The sequence below is a fragment of the Neopelma chrysocephalum genome, unplaced genomic scaffold, assembly GCF_003984885.1.
Source record: "Neopelma chrysocephalum unplaced genomic scaffold, ASM398488v2 Primary Assembly neopelma1_82, whole genome shotgun sequence".
Taxonomy (NCBI): Eukaryota; Metazoa; Chordata; class Aves; order Passeriformes; family Pipridae; genus Neopelma; species Neopelma chrysocephalum.
Genome location: NW_020897744.1, coordinates 788304 through 803344, shown reverse-complemented (window position 1 = coordinate 803344; position 15041 = coordinate 788304). Strand labels below are relative to the sequence as shown.

The 15041-nt window shown below is 46.7% G+C and overlaps 2 protein-coding genes across 2 annotated transcripts in view; both read left to right on the top strand.

Moving 5' to 3' along the window:
• The window catches only part of ULK2 (unc-51 like autophagy activating kinase 2), a 38394-nt gene extending 30340 nt beyond the window's left edge, over positions 1 to 8054 (top strand). The window contains exons 21-28 of the mRNA XM_027690856.1: positions 346 to 455; positions 1031 to 1183; positions 1885 to 2093; positions 3332 to 3510; positions 4438 to 4556; positions 4929 to 5086; positions 5994 to 6129; positions 6216 to 8054. Of these exons, the coding sequence (XP_027546657.1) occupies positions 346 to 455; positions 1031 to 1183; positions 1885 to 2093; positions 3332 to 3510; positions 4438 to 4556; positions 4929 to 5086; positions 5994 to 6129; positions 6216 to 6283 (1132 nt within the window). The 3' untranslated portion in view covers positions 6284 to 8054. The remainder of the gene's footprint in view (positions 1 to 345; positions 456 to 1030; positions 1184 to 1884; positions 2094 to 3331; positions 3511 to 4437; positions 4557 to 4928; positions 5087 to 5993; positions 6130 to 6215) is intronic.
• A 4163-nt stretch (positions 8055 to 12217) lies between these two features.
• LOC113971206 (fatty aldehyde dehydrogenase-like) overlaps positions 12218 to 15041 on the top strand; it is a 6013-nt gene continuing 3189 nt past the window's right edge. The window contains exons 1-4 of the mRNA XM_027690862.1: positions 12218 to 12444; positions 13154 to 13327; positions 13720 to 13951; positions 14043 to 14128. Coding sequence (XP_027546663.1) covers positions 13166 to 13327; positions 13720 to 13951; positions 14043 to 14128 — 480 coding nt within the window. The 5' untranslated portion in view covers positions 12218 to 12444; positions 13154 to 13165. The remainder of the gene's footprint in view (positions 12445 to 13153; positions 13328 to 13719; positions 13952 to 14042; positions 14129 to 15041) is intronic.

The following is a 15041-nucleotide window of genomic DNA, read 5'->3' as shown; positions in this document are numbered from 1 at the left end:
ATAGCAGGGACTTCCTGCAGCACTTTGTGTTGCTGTCTGCTTCCCTTTTGTTTTGATTATGTGAATCTGGAATTTCATTGCCTCTGTATAAAGCCTATTCAGTTTTTTGCTTGAAAATATCTACGACAAAATTTGCAATGTAAGTTTTTAAGAGAAAAAGGTCTCTTTGTTTTTGTGGTTAGCTCTATTTTAGTAGATCCATGATAAACAGCAAGAGTTCAATACTTGCTCCACTTCTGTTGAAAAATTCTCTATAGTACTAAGAATCTGAAAGTCATCCTTAGTTGCAAGTTGGATGATCTTACTGAATGACTTTTTTGGGAATTTTTATGTTTTCCTATCCAGGTCTGTTAGTACTGGGAAGCTGTCAGATCAACAGGTAAAGACTACTCTTGGGGGCCAGTTATACCAGGGCAGTACAGACAGCCTGAATACAGAGCGGCCGATGGATACAGGTGAGGATCAGAGGGATATATCCAAGCTGTCTTATGTGCTCGGGTTTTTATGGAGTGCCAACTAGATACAGTTCTGCTTCCAACTTCAGTGACTGGTTCTGACAATTTTTAGCCTCAGCACAGAAGGCTTTTTTAATCTTTAAGGGGACTTGTTCCATTTTTTTTAGCATAGCTTTAAAAATAACTGAGACAGGAAAATATCTATTTCTGTGCTAAACACAGAGATATCTCGATTGCTTGTAGTGGCTGGAGAGGTTTGTGTTTTTCTGATTTGCTTTTATTTTTATTTCAATATTTGTGGCTGTTTCTTTTCTTAATTCCACCCTGATTTCATAGGAAAGCCAGTTTATGTAATTCTGCATCTTTTTTTTAAACTGTAAACTTGACTATTCTTTTGTATCACCAAGAATGTCCACTCGGCTTGTTTTATTTCCTGTCAGAAATTTTTAACTAGTCCAGGTCTTGGATCTACATCAAACCATGTTGTGTTGCAGTGCTCCAATTTGCTGCATATAATTACTTATTGGTGTGATTACATGTAACAGGGACTAACTTGCTGAAATCTTCTCTTCCAGCTCCAGCAGGAGCCTATGGAATTGCAATGGCCACTCCGTCCATGGGAAGCGGGGCAAGTTCTCGGGCTGTCATGTTTACTGTGGGGTCCCCTCCCAGCAGTGCCACCCCTCCTACCTGCACCCATATGGTCCTCAGAACAAGAACCACCTCAGGTAAGGCTTGCCCTGACAGCTGTGGACTGTTCTCAAACACAGCATTTAGGCTTGTCCACTTTTTGGGCTGGTAAGCTGATTGCTGCCTTGCACAGGTCCTCCAGGCCATACGGTAAAAGTGCTCTGTAAAGTGGAGATTAATATCAGATGGTTTCTGCCTTTCCCCTCCTAAAGAGGGTCAGGTGCACAGATTTACAGTACAGCAGTGTGTAACCTCCTGTGTCCACAGCTTTACTCCACCACAGGGAGTGTAAACTCTGTGACAAAGGTGGAGAGGAAAAATTAGAATTCTGATTTTCGGCTGCTCCTGTGCATTGTCCCCGAGACAGCACACAAAGGGTGGGAGCTGACTGCATTTTGGCATGTGTCAGCCGTGCTGCCAAATATCAAAGATCTCAAGGCCTTCATGTGCTCAGGGCGAGCAGGACTCTGCAGCAATGTGCTGTCGTGACCTACAGCACAACCTTTGGGCTGCACTGTTGGGCTCTCTGCCTTGTAACCCTTGTCAGCCCTATCCCAGAATCTGTGTTACGAGTTGTCACAGTTGCTTACGGTGTAGCCTTTGCATTCTCTACAGAGCAATGCAAGGAGCAACGAGGAGAGCCTCCCAAGGGGAATCTGGGACGACTCCTGATCTGTCACTTGCTGTCATCCGGTGGGACAGCCTTTTAGACTGAATCTGTGTGTTATTTTTCTTGTAGTTGGATCAAACAGTTCTGGAGGGTCCCTCTGCTCCACTAGTGGCCGTGTATATATGGGCTCTCCTCCTGGTATTTATATGGGCTCTTCTCCTCCGGGGGCCGAGGCGGCTCCGAGTCTGAAGTACATGCCTTATGGTACTTCACCTCCCAGCCTAGAGGGCTTTATCACTTTTGAAGCTCCAGAGTTGCCTGAGGAAACGTTAATGGAGGTATAGATAAAAATAATTTAATGTTTTATAATGTATAATGTTGCTAAGAGAGATGTGGCAAAACCAGGACTGCTCCATAGTTTCCGCTTCGCTGTCTCGCCTGTTCCTGTTTTAAGATCTTGAAAATATTCCTGTGTCAATTGTGGCCAGTTTCTCTATGGTAGTTGTTCCTGGCATTTCATTTGTTTGAGCAGGTAACCAGAGGAACATGACTGCTTTTGTCCACCAGAGCCTCTGTTTAATGCCAGCTCTCTGGACGTGGGTGCTGACAGTATCAACGCCCCTCTGGGCGTTTAAATGATTCTTCACAGTCAGGGGATGACGTTAAATCCTACTTGTGGGAAGAATGTCCTACATTTCTTAAAATGTGTGGGGGAGTGACACTTTAAAAACACAAATTGGGGTGGTCTGTCACCAGAATGCTATCCTTGGGCTGTACATTTCTCAAGGCAGATTGCTGTTCTGTCTTCTGATTCACATCTTGCTGGAAGGTGTTTGGGTCTCTGTATGATCTAATCTATATGTTATAACATATAGACAGTATGCTGTATTCTTCCCACAGATGGAGTTTAAAATGTATTTAGACCTACATTACTAATGAAAGTATTGTAAATATTGCTAAGATATGTTTGGTTAGTTTTGAAGTCTAACTTTTTTTTGAGCAGAGACTATGCATGTAGTGTCAGCTTTACTCACCAAGCAGGAATGAGTTGTTAGCTCCAGTTGGAATTGTTTAGTCTAAATTGTAAACTTTGGCAACAGCCACCTTTTGACACAATATAATTTTAGAACTAATTGTAAATTAGAGTGAAGGAGATTAAGTATGAAGCTCTAACTTGGTTCTTTTGTAGTTATCAAGTCTATTATGTAATAAAAGACAAATGTTACTCCTGGCTCCTCATACAAGTGCCAAGCATACTTTTGTGTTGCTGAGATGTCCCCTTTGGTTCCTTTAGTTCTTCAGGTTTCAACAAACACAGAACTCCATGTACCAGTTCCTTTGGCTTTGTTGAAAGAATCTGAAGTATAAGCTACAGTATCTTGAATTCATTAACAGAGAGAGAATCTGTTGATCTGGTTGGACCCATTTGGTCCTGCAGTCCTCAGTGCTCCCTCTACCACGATGTGATTTCTGCATAGAACTGACGTAGCAATAAATCCTCAAATGATTAGCAGGAGTTTTAACCGTGCCTGGTGGCTTACAATGGTTAAACTGTTGTCATCTCCCCCTCTGGCAGAGAGAACACACAGACACACTGCGTCATCTAAACATGATGCTGACATTTACAGAATGTGTTCTGGATCTGACGGCAGTGCGAGGAGGAAACCCAGACCTGTGCACTTCTGCTGTGTCGCTGTACCAGATCCAGGAGAGCATCGTTGTTGATCAGATCAGCCAGCTCAGCAAAGAGTGGGGGTGAGTGTGCGGTCAGACAGGATCAGGAGAATTAGCGAAGATTGAACACATCAAATGTGTGTTGAAACTGTGCCCTTGTTGTTGGGAGTGCTTGATTTACTGTATAGAATCATTATAGGAATGGATTTTTTAACAGCTGATGACAGATCAGAAAACAGCAAACAACGGGGAGATGTTTGCTAGCAGACAAATAAACAATCAGTGTTTTCTGGTCTGCCACATAGGCTGGGGAAAGTGGTGAGGAGTTCAGGTTTGAGGTGCAGCAGTGCCTTTTTAGCATAGAAACTTGTGCACCAGCTTCTGTCAGATCTGAGCCTTCATCCCTTCCTCTTGACTGAAGCAGTAGGACTGAGGTGGAGGTTTGCAAGGGGGAAGGAATGTCCAAATTTCACTGTTTTTTCAGTTGAACCAATGAGCCTTAACAAAATCAAAAGCAAGGAGAAATATGAGAAATTTGGAGTGGTGAGAAAGGGCAGTTCCACTTCCTGCCTTCTTCCTGAAAAAAAATAAAATAAAACCCACCAAAAAAACCCTGCAAAGTGTTTGCTTTTCTCAACTGAGACTTCCAGGGGCATAGGAAATGACACTGTGAGAAAAGTACACTCAGTCACTTGTGGTGAGATGTCAACCTCGGGCAGTGAGTCCCCACAAATAAGTGTTGCTTTTTAAAATGTGTGCAGTAAAGCAGTTTGTATTTGCTGCTGCAGCTACTAGATGAGCAGATGTCCCCTCAACCCGTGACAGAGTGTTTGTGAAGGGAAGGGAGGGGAGGGGTGGAGTTGCATTTTAAACATCTGTCTTCCTTTTCTGCTGTTGCTGGGTCCTGTGGAGGGTTGTGATTAAAAAGTGGTGCCTGCCTATGGCTCAAATGTGCTCAAGAGAGGTGTTTTGATGCATAATTTTTTTTTTTTTCCTCCCTCTCCCTAGACAAGTGGAGCAGCTGGTGTTGTATATGAAAGCTGCCCAGTTACTGGCATCTTCTCTGCATCTTGCCAAAGCACAGGTCAAATCGGGGAAACTGAACCCATCCACTGCTGTTAAGCAAGGTAGACACAACGTCATCTGATTTGCTTTGCTTGTGAATTTTCTTTGCTGATACATCACTCAAAAAAGTTTCAGTTGCAACATTTGTGTGTTTTTCTTCTGTACGAGAGAACTGAAGATATGTACAATTGCACAATTCTGATAGTAAACAAAAATACAGCCAGAAACTGTTAGGGAATGGGCAGTTATTGACTTGAAATGGAAGTTATTTGATATAGTCAAGTCATAGAAGGGGCGGAGTAAATAAACATTAAAGGCACAAGTTTAAACAAATTTATTTTGGCAGTGCTGAGCAAAGCTTGAACTTAGGCTATGTTGTTGTTTTGGTTTGGGTTGTTGGTTTTTTTTTTAATTTCTTCTTACCTTTCTTCCAGTTGTGAAAAGCCTCAACGAGAGATACAAATTCTGTATTGGCATGTGCAAGAAGCTGACTGAAAAGTTGAATCGTTTCTTTTCGGACAAGCAAAGGTTCATTGATGAAATCAACAGTGTAACTGCAGAGAAACTCATCTACAGCTGTGCTGTGGAAATGGTAGGTCACTCATTTTACCTAAACTATAGGAATTGTTTCATCCTCTCACATCCCTCCTCCACCTAACCAGAAAACAGAATGTATGTTTCTAGAATTCTGTTTATGGTAATTTTTGTTAGTGTTTCATTCTCTTTCCTGCCCTGCCTTAACTGTGGCTAAAGTTCCTGGCAGATACTATTCCACAGGGATGTTTCCCCTACATCAGCACATTTGAAACATAAGCACTGGGAAATGTACTCCTAAACCACACAGCCCTGTGTGCTCAGGTCTCACCCAGGAAGGCTCACTCTAAAGCACAGGAGTAGCTTCAATCAATCTACCAGGTCAATTTGAACATCGGTCTGTTCACACAGAGCAAAAATAGTAGCAAACGTGTGGAAGCTTTTTCATTACTTGATATTTCTGCAGATGCAGTGACTGACTATAGAGGAAACTGCTTTTTGGATGAGAGGGAATTCTTTTTAACATCAGTGTCACACAAAAGATTCTGGCAAATACTGTGCTTAACCCTGATAATGGTGTAGTTGTGCACAATTAATTTGGCTTCTTTACAAGGGAACATAGGTATAAGAACGAGCATATTTATTCATTTGTTGTTGTAACACATGGAAACACAAAAGATCAAAAAGTGCTTTCATAGCTTTTATGTGCAGAATATTCTCAGTTAACACAGCACAGGTGCTATATCCTCTCAGAGTTGGAATCAAAGGAAGTCTTGGGTTGGAAAGGACCATAAAGACCGTGTAGTTCCTACTTAATTTCGTTGTCTCAGTTATAAAAACACATCAGCTAAATTAAGGCTCAGAAATATTTTCCTACGAACACTTTTAGATCATCAATTCCGAATATTTCATTTCATCACTTGCCTAATGCAGTTTGTGTAACTGAACCTCCTGACTGATTCCAGGTGCAGTCGGCAGCTCTGGATGAGATGTTTCAGCAAACTGAAGATATCACATATCGATACCACAAGGCAGCCTTGCTGCTGGAGGGACTGACTAAAATACTGCAAGACCCTGCAGATATAGAAAATGTACACAAGTGTAAGTTCATGTTGAATACTGACAATTACACGGAATTGGTTGTAAAACAACACTGGTCATCACCTGTTGTGTCCCTCTCTCTGCAGATAAATCCAGCATCGAGCGAAGGCTTTCCGCACTCTGCTATAGCACAGTGGCTGTGTACGAGCAGTAGGAATATCCTGAGGACCAGATGGTGTGAACATAAGGGACCACATCAGTGATACTGCACTTTTTTCACTACAGCTTCATTGTTGTCCTTGTTCTGCCCCATGTGGAAGATGATTCTTACATTTCTGTGGTGACTACCAAAGAAACAGCAGCATATTCAAAGAGGAGAAATTCCAAAAGTACACTTGCCTTACCGATCCAGCAGCTCCTTTTCCTTCCTAGCAACAGAATTTAAAAGAATCTCTCTTCACATTTCAAACTGATCCTTGTACGTGTGCTTTGAACTTGAATGATCAGGGTTTGTCTTTTTTTCCTCATGAGGTTTTTAAGAGAGTGGATCCTTCTGTGTCAGGTACAAAAAGACACTTCCCTCAGAAGATTCCCTCGAGAGGTTTTTAAGCTGTCAGTAAAATGTGGCTGAGTGAATTTGGGAAACCCTAACCATGTGCAAGTGCTGCTTGAAGCTTTTGGGGCTAAGCTGCCTTGTATTGGAGCTCACCTGTTGTAAACATGGCTCAGGTTGTGAAATGAAGGGATGGAAAGAGCGCGCTCTTACACGGGGGAAAGGTGGTGATGGAAGAAATTCTCTCCATCTGTGCAGAATCCCCAGGGGGTTTTCAGCTGATGTGGATACAATTTGATGATCTTCTTCCAAAATATTTTGTTTTGCACTAATTTACTAAAGCAACTGTATATTCATTTTTGAAGAACTATATAAAAAAAAATTTAGAGAAAGAAGGCACAATGGACTTGGCTGAATTTCATTTCAGTGTACATAAAATTCTTTTCAGAATTTCAAATGTAGCTTCTAGAAGACTTTCAAACAAACTGTAAAAACTTGTATTCATGTGAACCTTTCCATTTTATACCTATTTGTCTAATACTTGAGTAACTACTGCTCTGGACTTTCTCAGTAATAGCAATGTTGAGTTGCTGGTTGTTTGCTTTTATAATAGATTTGGTTGCATCTTTTGTTGTGCATGCGAAATGTGCATTAATGCCTGCAGTCTTTAGGGGTGTAATGACAGTTCTCTGTAGTTTGTTTCTCGGGCAGTATTACAATAAATACTGTAAACTGAAAGGTTCTGCCAGGAACCATGCAAAAAAAAAAAATACCCAGAAAATAATGTTGCGGTTTGAGATGCTGATAAATTGATGTAGAATCTCTACATAGAGTGTGTGAAAAATCAGGATTATTTTGTGTGCATTTTGGGGGAGAGGTGGGAAGCTTCATTTCGCCTTATAGGCATTATCATTTCAAGCATCCCATGAGATCATCAGGTCAGCGATTTGCAGAGTATTTAGGCAGATCAGCTTCTCTGGAAATGGTTCCTATACTTTACTTTTGGGACTTTTTTTGTTACTCAACTGCTTGAATACTTGAATAAACCATTCTCCAGGACAAAATCATTTTAATCCTCTTAAACACAGTGGTCTGAACTATTTGACAAAGTTGTACAGGGCTTACACATCAAAATATTGTTTCAGTGTTCGGATAACCATGTGTTTCCTTTACTTTGACAGAGTAATGTACTTTTTACCTTATTTATCTGTATGAAATTCCAACAGTTAATTTGAAAGTGTTTGTTTATATAATGTTTGTATTTTTAGGTCTTTAATACGGTGTTTCTACCTCTCCTTTGTAATTGCATGCATTATTCTTGGAACTAGGTAATAACTCACTGAACTGTTGCGTAATAGCCTTTTTATTATGGCCTGTATAAATGTATATTAAGGTAAAAATAAATACTGACACTAGAAGTGTTTCTATGGTACAACTTGAGTTTCTGTGTCTCTGTAACCAACGGTGTTAAATTCAGGGAGAACAGTCTGTACTTGGCTGGTTAAACCAGTTGCTGAATGTTCCCCTCGGCAGCTGGAGCTGCCACCAGGGCAGGATGGGGCAGCATCCTTGAGTTCCTTATCTCTGGGTAGCTCTGGCACAGAGTGTCCCCGAGTTTGTTTTCCCTGGCTTTAGGAAAACAATTTACCCTGCTTCTTTCTTTTTTAATTATTTTTTTTCCTTAACTTGGGTTTGAAAACGAAAATGCTAAGTAGGATCCTGGGTGACAGCTGTATGTTCTTTCAACAAGGTGCTTATTTGTTGCCTCTAGCAAAGAGGAGCTGTCTGGGCTGCCAGAACAGCCTATACAGAGCTAATTGACAAAAACTGGCAGGAAGTTACAATTTCTATCCACAGCTTACCAAAAATGGGCTTTGTTCACCTTGGAGCTGATACCCTTTCCCCAGCTGAGCGGTGCTGTGGTAGCTGCTAATGTGGCTGTTGTATTTCTTAGTTGTACTAGCAAAATTTTCCCAATTTATTATTGTGGCTGGCACATAAAGAGGATGAGGAAGGAGTGAGCAGGGAATGCTAATGACATGTCTGAACCCAAATATAGGAACAAAGCAACAGCCTCAGTGCACGAGACTAGGAGATAGGCTGCTTTTCCCAGGAACTCACGGGTTTTTGTTGGTTTTCTTTTTTTTCCTCTCAGGATTCAAGCTCATTCTCCTTCCCCTCTTGCCAGCAAGACTCCAGCTGCACAAACAGGAGGAGAAGAAAAGGGCCATTCTTGCTGGCTGTTTTCAGGAGGAGGAGACCAATGTTCATGGCCTGTCTTTCTGCATAAACTCATTCCACAAAGATCCTGAAGCTGTCCTCTGTCTCCGGCTCCCCGCGCTAAACAGCAGGTGCTTGTTTTTACCAAATGCTTTTTTTTTTTCCCCAGCCTTTGAAAGATAGAACTTGAAAGGAGATATTTGATGTGCTTTTCTAGTTCAGCTCTCCAGCATCTCCTCAAGCTCCATGTTCTGTACTTGTTCCTCTCTCTCCATAGTGTATATTGTCAACTCAGGAATCTAAAACATGTTTTGACTCTGACATTTGCTGCTCTTTATAAGCAAGTTGAACTCTCAGCCCTTCCTCTGATGCAGAGAATGAAATCTAGTTAATTTGACTTGCAACTAACATGCTACAAGTTACTCCAAGAAGCATTTTTGCTGCGTGAGTTGTTTCAGGGACTTGCTACCTTCTGCATAGTTCTTGCTACTTGCTTTTACAGCTCCATCCAGGTATTGCTGTGTCATCTCAGGGTTCAGAGGCAATAACTTGTGACTCACCCTGTCATGGTGCCGTGCTCAGCTGCACCCAAAAGTGAAGCTTGCTTTTCCTCTGGAGCAAGGAAAGCTGGATCCTGCTGCTTCCAAAGCTTGTTGAGGCTTTGAAATTCAGATAGGCTGGCTTGTGACCTGACTTGTGACCCACCTCCTTTTTGTTTCCTGTTTCCTCTCCTTTTTCTTTTTTTTAATTTTAATTCTAATCCTTTGACTTTTATGTCTGCTCTGAGCTCTGCTTGCTACTATCTTTTTTTGACTGTCCAGGACACCTTTTAAGTCTTTAAGCAAATCTCCTTTTATCCTGAACTTCCCTGTCTGACTGAGCCATAGCCCTGGCTGTGGCTTTTTCCAGAGTGCTCCCATAGCTCCTCCTTTCTGCAGAGGAGTGAAGTCTATCCGGGTAACCCCTCTCCTGAGGTCTCCAAGTCAGCTGGAGCCCGGTGGAACTGAGCCTTGGCACTGCTCCTTTGGACAAACACCTTTTCAATAGGCTTTTGTGCACGGCAGGCTCCCCCCTCCTCTCTGCCTGAAAGCAAACCGAGTGCCAGTGGGGCTGTTGAGTCTTGTTGCAGTCCTTGTGCCAATCACTCCCATTGTTTCTTTGTGTCGCTTTTCACATTTTCCATGGCCCCAGCTATGTCTACAATGCAGCCCACAGACCACGGCTCTGTACGACACAGTATCTCCTTCTTGCCACTCTGAGATCAGCCACAGCTTTCAAAACAAGTGATGCCATAAATGAACTGAGCTCTATTTATTCCTGCAGGTTCCTTAAAACCTCTCCCTGTTGTTCATCTTCTGTGCCCGCTTTTATGCTTGAGTGCTGTTTGCACTTTGTACCTGCCCATCTTGTGCCACTGGGCGGATTCTGTGACTTCTGGAACACTTGGAATTGAGGTTAGGCAGACATGTAAGCAGAAATTGAGGATTGCCAGCCTAGCTGAAAACTTACAGTGCTGCGAGCGTGGTGTGCAAGCTAAACAAATATTTATTGATTAGCTGTGGTTTTTTGGTGGACTTTTGAAACCAAATACTGCACAGCTTATCTTCCAAACCAAAGTCCTCCTTCCCCAGGCTCTGCTGGATGCTTTTGGGAGCAGGGCAAGGACCAGCACAAAGGGCTGCTCCCCAGGGCAGGGCAGGAGCCTGTCTCATTGCAGTTAATTGACTCCAAAAGGGGAGCAAGGGCTTTGAGGAATGAGGGGAGAGGGGAGTCTTGAGCTCAGCTGCTCAGTGAAACCTCTCTTGTTGCTGTAAGTACAGCCCTGGGGATTAGAACCCCCCCAGCACTGCTCACCTCCTGATTCCTGTGGAGTTCCATTATTTACCCATAAATAGTTCCCTTTATTGTTTCTTAGTGACTGAATAAAAATAGAGAACACTGCCAGCTCCCAGGCGTGGGGAGCACACTGCAGACCACGTGTCTCACCGGTACTGTCTGGGGTACTCCTCTGTCTCACTCCAGATCCCACACTTCCCTGATATCTCAGCTGCTCCAGGGAGACTCAACTAGTATTTTGCAACACTTAAAACACTCTCAGCTTTGTTTCCTGCCCATAACTGGCTGAAAGTTGTCCCTGACAAGGACCAAAAGGGACTGTCTCCCAGGATGCTGTCTCATTTCTGTGGGAGCGTGGCACAGCCCCAGCCTGCTGACCACTGGGATAACTGGGAGCTGGGATGTTTGCTTCCCATGTGTGATGCCAAGCACAAGAAGCACTGATGTGACATGAAAACTCTCGGGCTGAAGGGTGAGAATTTTACAAGCTCTGGAGAATGGCCACTGTGGAAAATGTAGGTAAATATCCATCTCCCTGCTCCTGCTGACATCCTGGCTGGTGCATTGCAGCACTGTTTCCCCAGGTAATACTCACACTGAGAGCTCAAGACTTTTACTCTGATTGCAGTAGCATTAATTCCTTATCTGATTTCTCTTGGACCTCCAGACATCGTGGTGCCTGGACAGAGCTCTGACCTGCCCTGCAAGGATGCTGACAGGTTCAAGGAGAGCATGTTTGCATCAAGTAATGCTCCTGCAAAGAATGTTCTACTTCTACAGATTTCTTCAATGCAAACCCATCTTTCCATACACCACCTGGGAGAACCCTGTCAAGCCCAGCTTGTTTTTCTCTCCCGTGTTGCCTCCTGCACACAAGTATTGGCAGTTGCTCATGTCATTCTTCCCCACAGCTGGGTGTTTGCTGCTGAGATTTGTGCAACAGCTTGTGAAATGTTCACACTGAGCCCCAGCCCGGGAGGTGTTAGGGAGGCCAACTGACCACAGCTGGTGTTTGGGGGGAGTTGTGGTTCAGCACAACTTGCGGAGCTAAAGGGCACTCCCAGTCATTGAGAGCTGTGTTGATATGGGAAAAGGAGATGAAACTTGTCAGGGGAAAGGGTGCTCCACTCTAGGAGCACCCAGCTGCCAGCCCTGTGTGTCAGAGATGCGGTGGACAAGGATTTTGTGGGGAAAAGCCCCAGCTGAGGAGCATTGGCAATAAATGGCCTGGTTAGAGGTAGCGTGGCAATAAATGGCCTGGCACCAAAGGTGTAACAACCTGCAAGCACTTTTTAAATAATCCCCGTGCACTTCTTAGAACAAGTTGTGGCAGGTCTATTTTTAAGTACCCAGCCTTGTCTCAGCTCCATTCTCTGCATATTTTTGGCTCGGTTCCCACGCAAGTGCTGTATCAAGGTTAATACGACTCTCCTGGCCGGGTAGGCTATTTCTGCCGCTTGGCTTCGCCTCCCCCAAAACACCACATTGCCCGGCTTTCCTCCCTCTCAGGAGGCTGGAAGGAGGGCAGGGGGCAGCCGTGGGTGCAGCTGCTCCGATAAGGCCCCGGGGAGGGGACTCTGCCCTCCTCCCGCAGTGCTCTCCCGGCTCCACGCCCCGCACCGTTTCACAACCGCCCCGGCCGTGCCAGATCCGCTTCCACCCCACGGCGGACTGGGGCATCCTCTGGAGCGGACGGCGCTGCCCCCACACCGCCCACGGCCGAGGGGAGCACGGACGGAGCATCCCCCGACGGTGCGAGAATCAAGGTACCAGCGGCACCACATCCTTCACCCCGCTCTGCTCTTTGCTCTCTCCCGCTCCGGGGCCGCCCCGCACACCGGGACCCCCGGGCAGCGCAGAGCCGCCCGGGGCGGTGCGGGATGGGGAGGGGAGCGGCGGCAGCCCCGCGGCCTCGCCCGTTCCGCTTCCGTCATGTGAACGGAAAAAGGAAGCGGGTGAGGCAGCGGCGACCCCGGTGGGCGGCGGGGCCGCGGGGGCGGAGGGTCCTGCCCGGGGTCGGGGGGCACCGGACCGGCCGCGGGGGCAGCGCGGGGGGAGCCACCGCCTCGCAGCCACCGGTTGTCGCACGGGTGTCGCACCAGCCCCGCTGGCGCTCGGGGGTGCCCGGGGGGTTCCTCGGAGGGGTGAGATCTCCCCGGGGTTCCGCCCCCTCGCTGGGCATCGCTCGGTGCGGGGATGCGGGAAAAGACCCTGCCTGGAGCAGCCCTCGGTTCTTCCCCCGTGACATTCCTGCGCGCCCACTAACGTTCGCTCCCCGAGCTCCTTGTCAAACTTTTCTAACTCGGGAATTATTTAAGGTTTCAGAGAGACGCGTTTCAGAAACGCGACAGCTTTTTCCCCGCACTGGAGCTGGGGCGGAGGTTGGGAGCGTGTCCGGGGCTCGTGGGGAGTGTCACGGTCTGTGTGTGCAGGGAGGGCCCGCGGTGAGCTGAGTGTTGCTGTGTCTCCCCGCAGCCCTGAGCAGCCATGCAGAGGATTGAGAAGGTCGTGGGGCAGGCGAGAGCCGCCTTCAACTCAGGCCGGAGCCGCTCGCTGGAGTTCAGGATACAGCAGCTGAAGGCCCTGGAGCGGATGGTGAAGGAGAAGGAGAAGGAGATCCTGGCAGCCCTCCATGCGGATCTGCACAAGGTCTGGGTCAGGGAGTTTCTCCCATCAGCCCTGCATGGACAGCAGTCAACCCGGAAGGCAAAGTGGGAAGGCCAAGGGTTGCCTTTGCTGTGCCAGGTGGCTTTTGCTCTTGTCTCCCCTGGCCCTGACTCCCACTGTGGCCTGCCAAGGTCTGCTGCCACCATTTCTAAGAAGGAGGTAGTCTAAGGCAGGACTGCAAAGGCAGGCCCTGGCTGTCAAGTTTTGGCTTCTGTCTCACACCCCCCAGACTGAATGTGTTCTCCAGGGATCCTTTGGGGCAGCACTGCCAGTGTCAGAGACTTTGAACCAGTAGAATTTACCTTTTGTCCCCACGGTGGGTGTGGGAGGTGGGTGCCTTTGCCGTCCCCTCCCCAAGCTCCCTGTCACTGCAGGGTGGGCCCAACGCGTACAGCCACGAGATCCTGGGCGTGCTGGCGGAGCTGAACCTGGCCATGGAGAAGCTGCCGTCCTGGGCAGCCCCTCAGCCTGTGAAGAAGAACCTGATGACGATGCGGGACGAGGCCTACATCAACTATGAGCCTCTGGGAGTGGTGCTGATCATCGGGGCCTGGAACTACCCCTTTGTCCTGGTCATGCATCCTCTGATCGGGGCCATCGCAGCAGGTGGGGCCCGTCCTTTGTGGGGCTGTGGGTGGGTGGGTGGTGGGGGAGAGGAGGGTGAGGGCTCAGGGGCCGTGCTGTGTCTGTCCTGTAGGCAATGCCGTGGTGGTGAAGCCGTCGGAGGTGAGCGAGAACACGGCTCAGCTGGTGGCTGATCTCCTCCCCCAGTACCTGGACCGGGTGAGTGCGACCCTGTGCCTGACATGACTGTCTTGGTCTGTCCTGCTTCCAAAGGGCTCCTGCAGGTTCAAGTCAAATCAGTAGCTTGCTCTCTTTAGAGGAGCTTAAGCCGGAGGCACAGGAAGGTTTGTATTACTCTTAAGAGTACAAGGGTGTGTTGACATATTCTTCCCGTGTTTGTGTAACCTGGTATGCTTACATTACATAATGCTGCTGCAGCGTGGTAGGTTTTTTGGCACTCACGACCATGTGCAGAGGTGTGTGCATACTTCCCCCTGCTGTAGCTACTCTTTTGGAGCCGTGCCGGGGATGCCCCTGGGTAAGCACAAGTTTGGTTGAATGCTGGCTGTGCCTGGCTCTTCCTGAGAACTGGGCACCATGGCAGTACATCAGGGTTTTTGTGTCCTGCTGATCCACACTCGTAGCAGGATGTGTTGTTTCTCCTTCACTTGCGTGACTGTTCTGATGTCCATTGCACTCTGTCACTGAGATACTGTTGCATTGACAGCACAGGCAGTTTCCTCCAGAGAGACAGTGCATTCCCTAGGTGGGAGGTAAGAGCAGAGGAAGGAGACAGCCCGTGGGAGAGCCCGACAGTCCTTTGTGCCCTAAGTCTTACTGTGCAGGAGCCTGACTCAGCCCCAGCTTCAGCCTCCATTTCATTAAGTCTGTGTGACACAAAGTGGGAGGTGAAACTTCATTTCAGGGGAAGGAGCAGAGCATGCCTCTGTTATCACTGTCTTTTGTCCAGATCCTAAAGTATATCACAAATTATTCTACACTCTGCCACATGCAGAGCTGCTGCCTTGATATGTGTGCTTTCAGTCAAAGTAACTGTAAGGCTCTGGTTTGCCCCGCAGGAGCTCTACCCTGTGGTCACTGGAGGAGTTCCTGAGACAACAGAGCTGCTCAC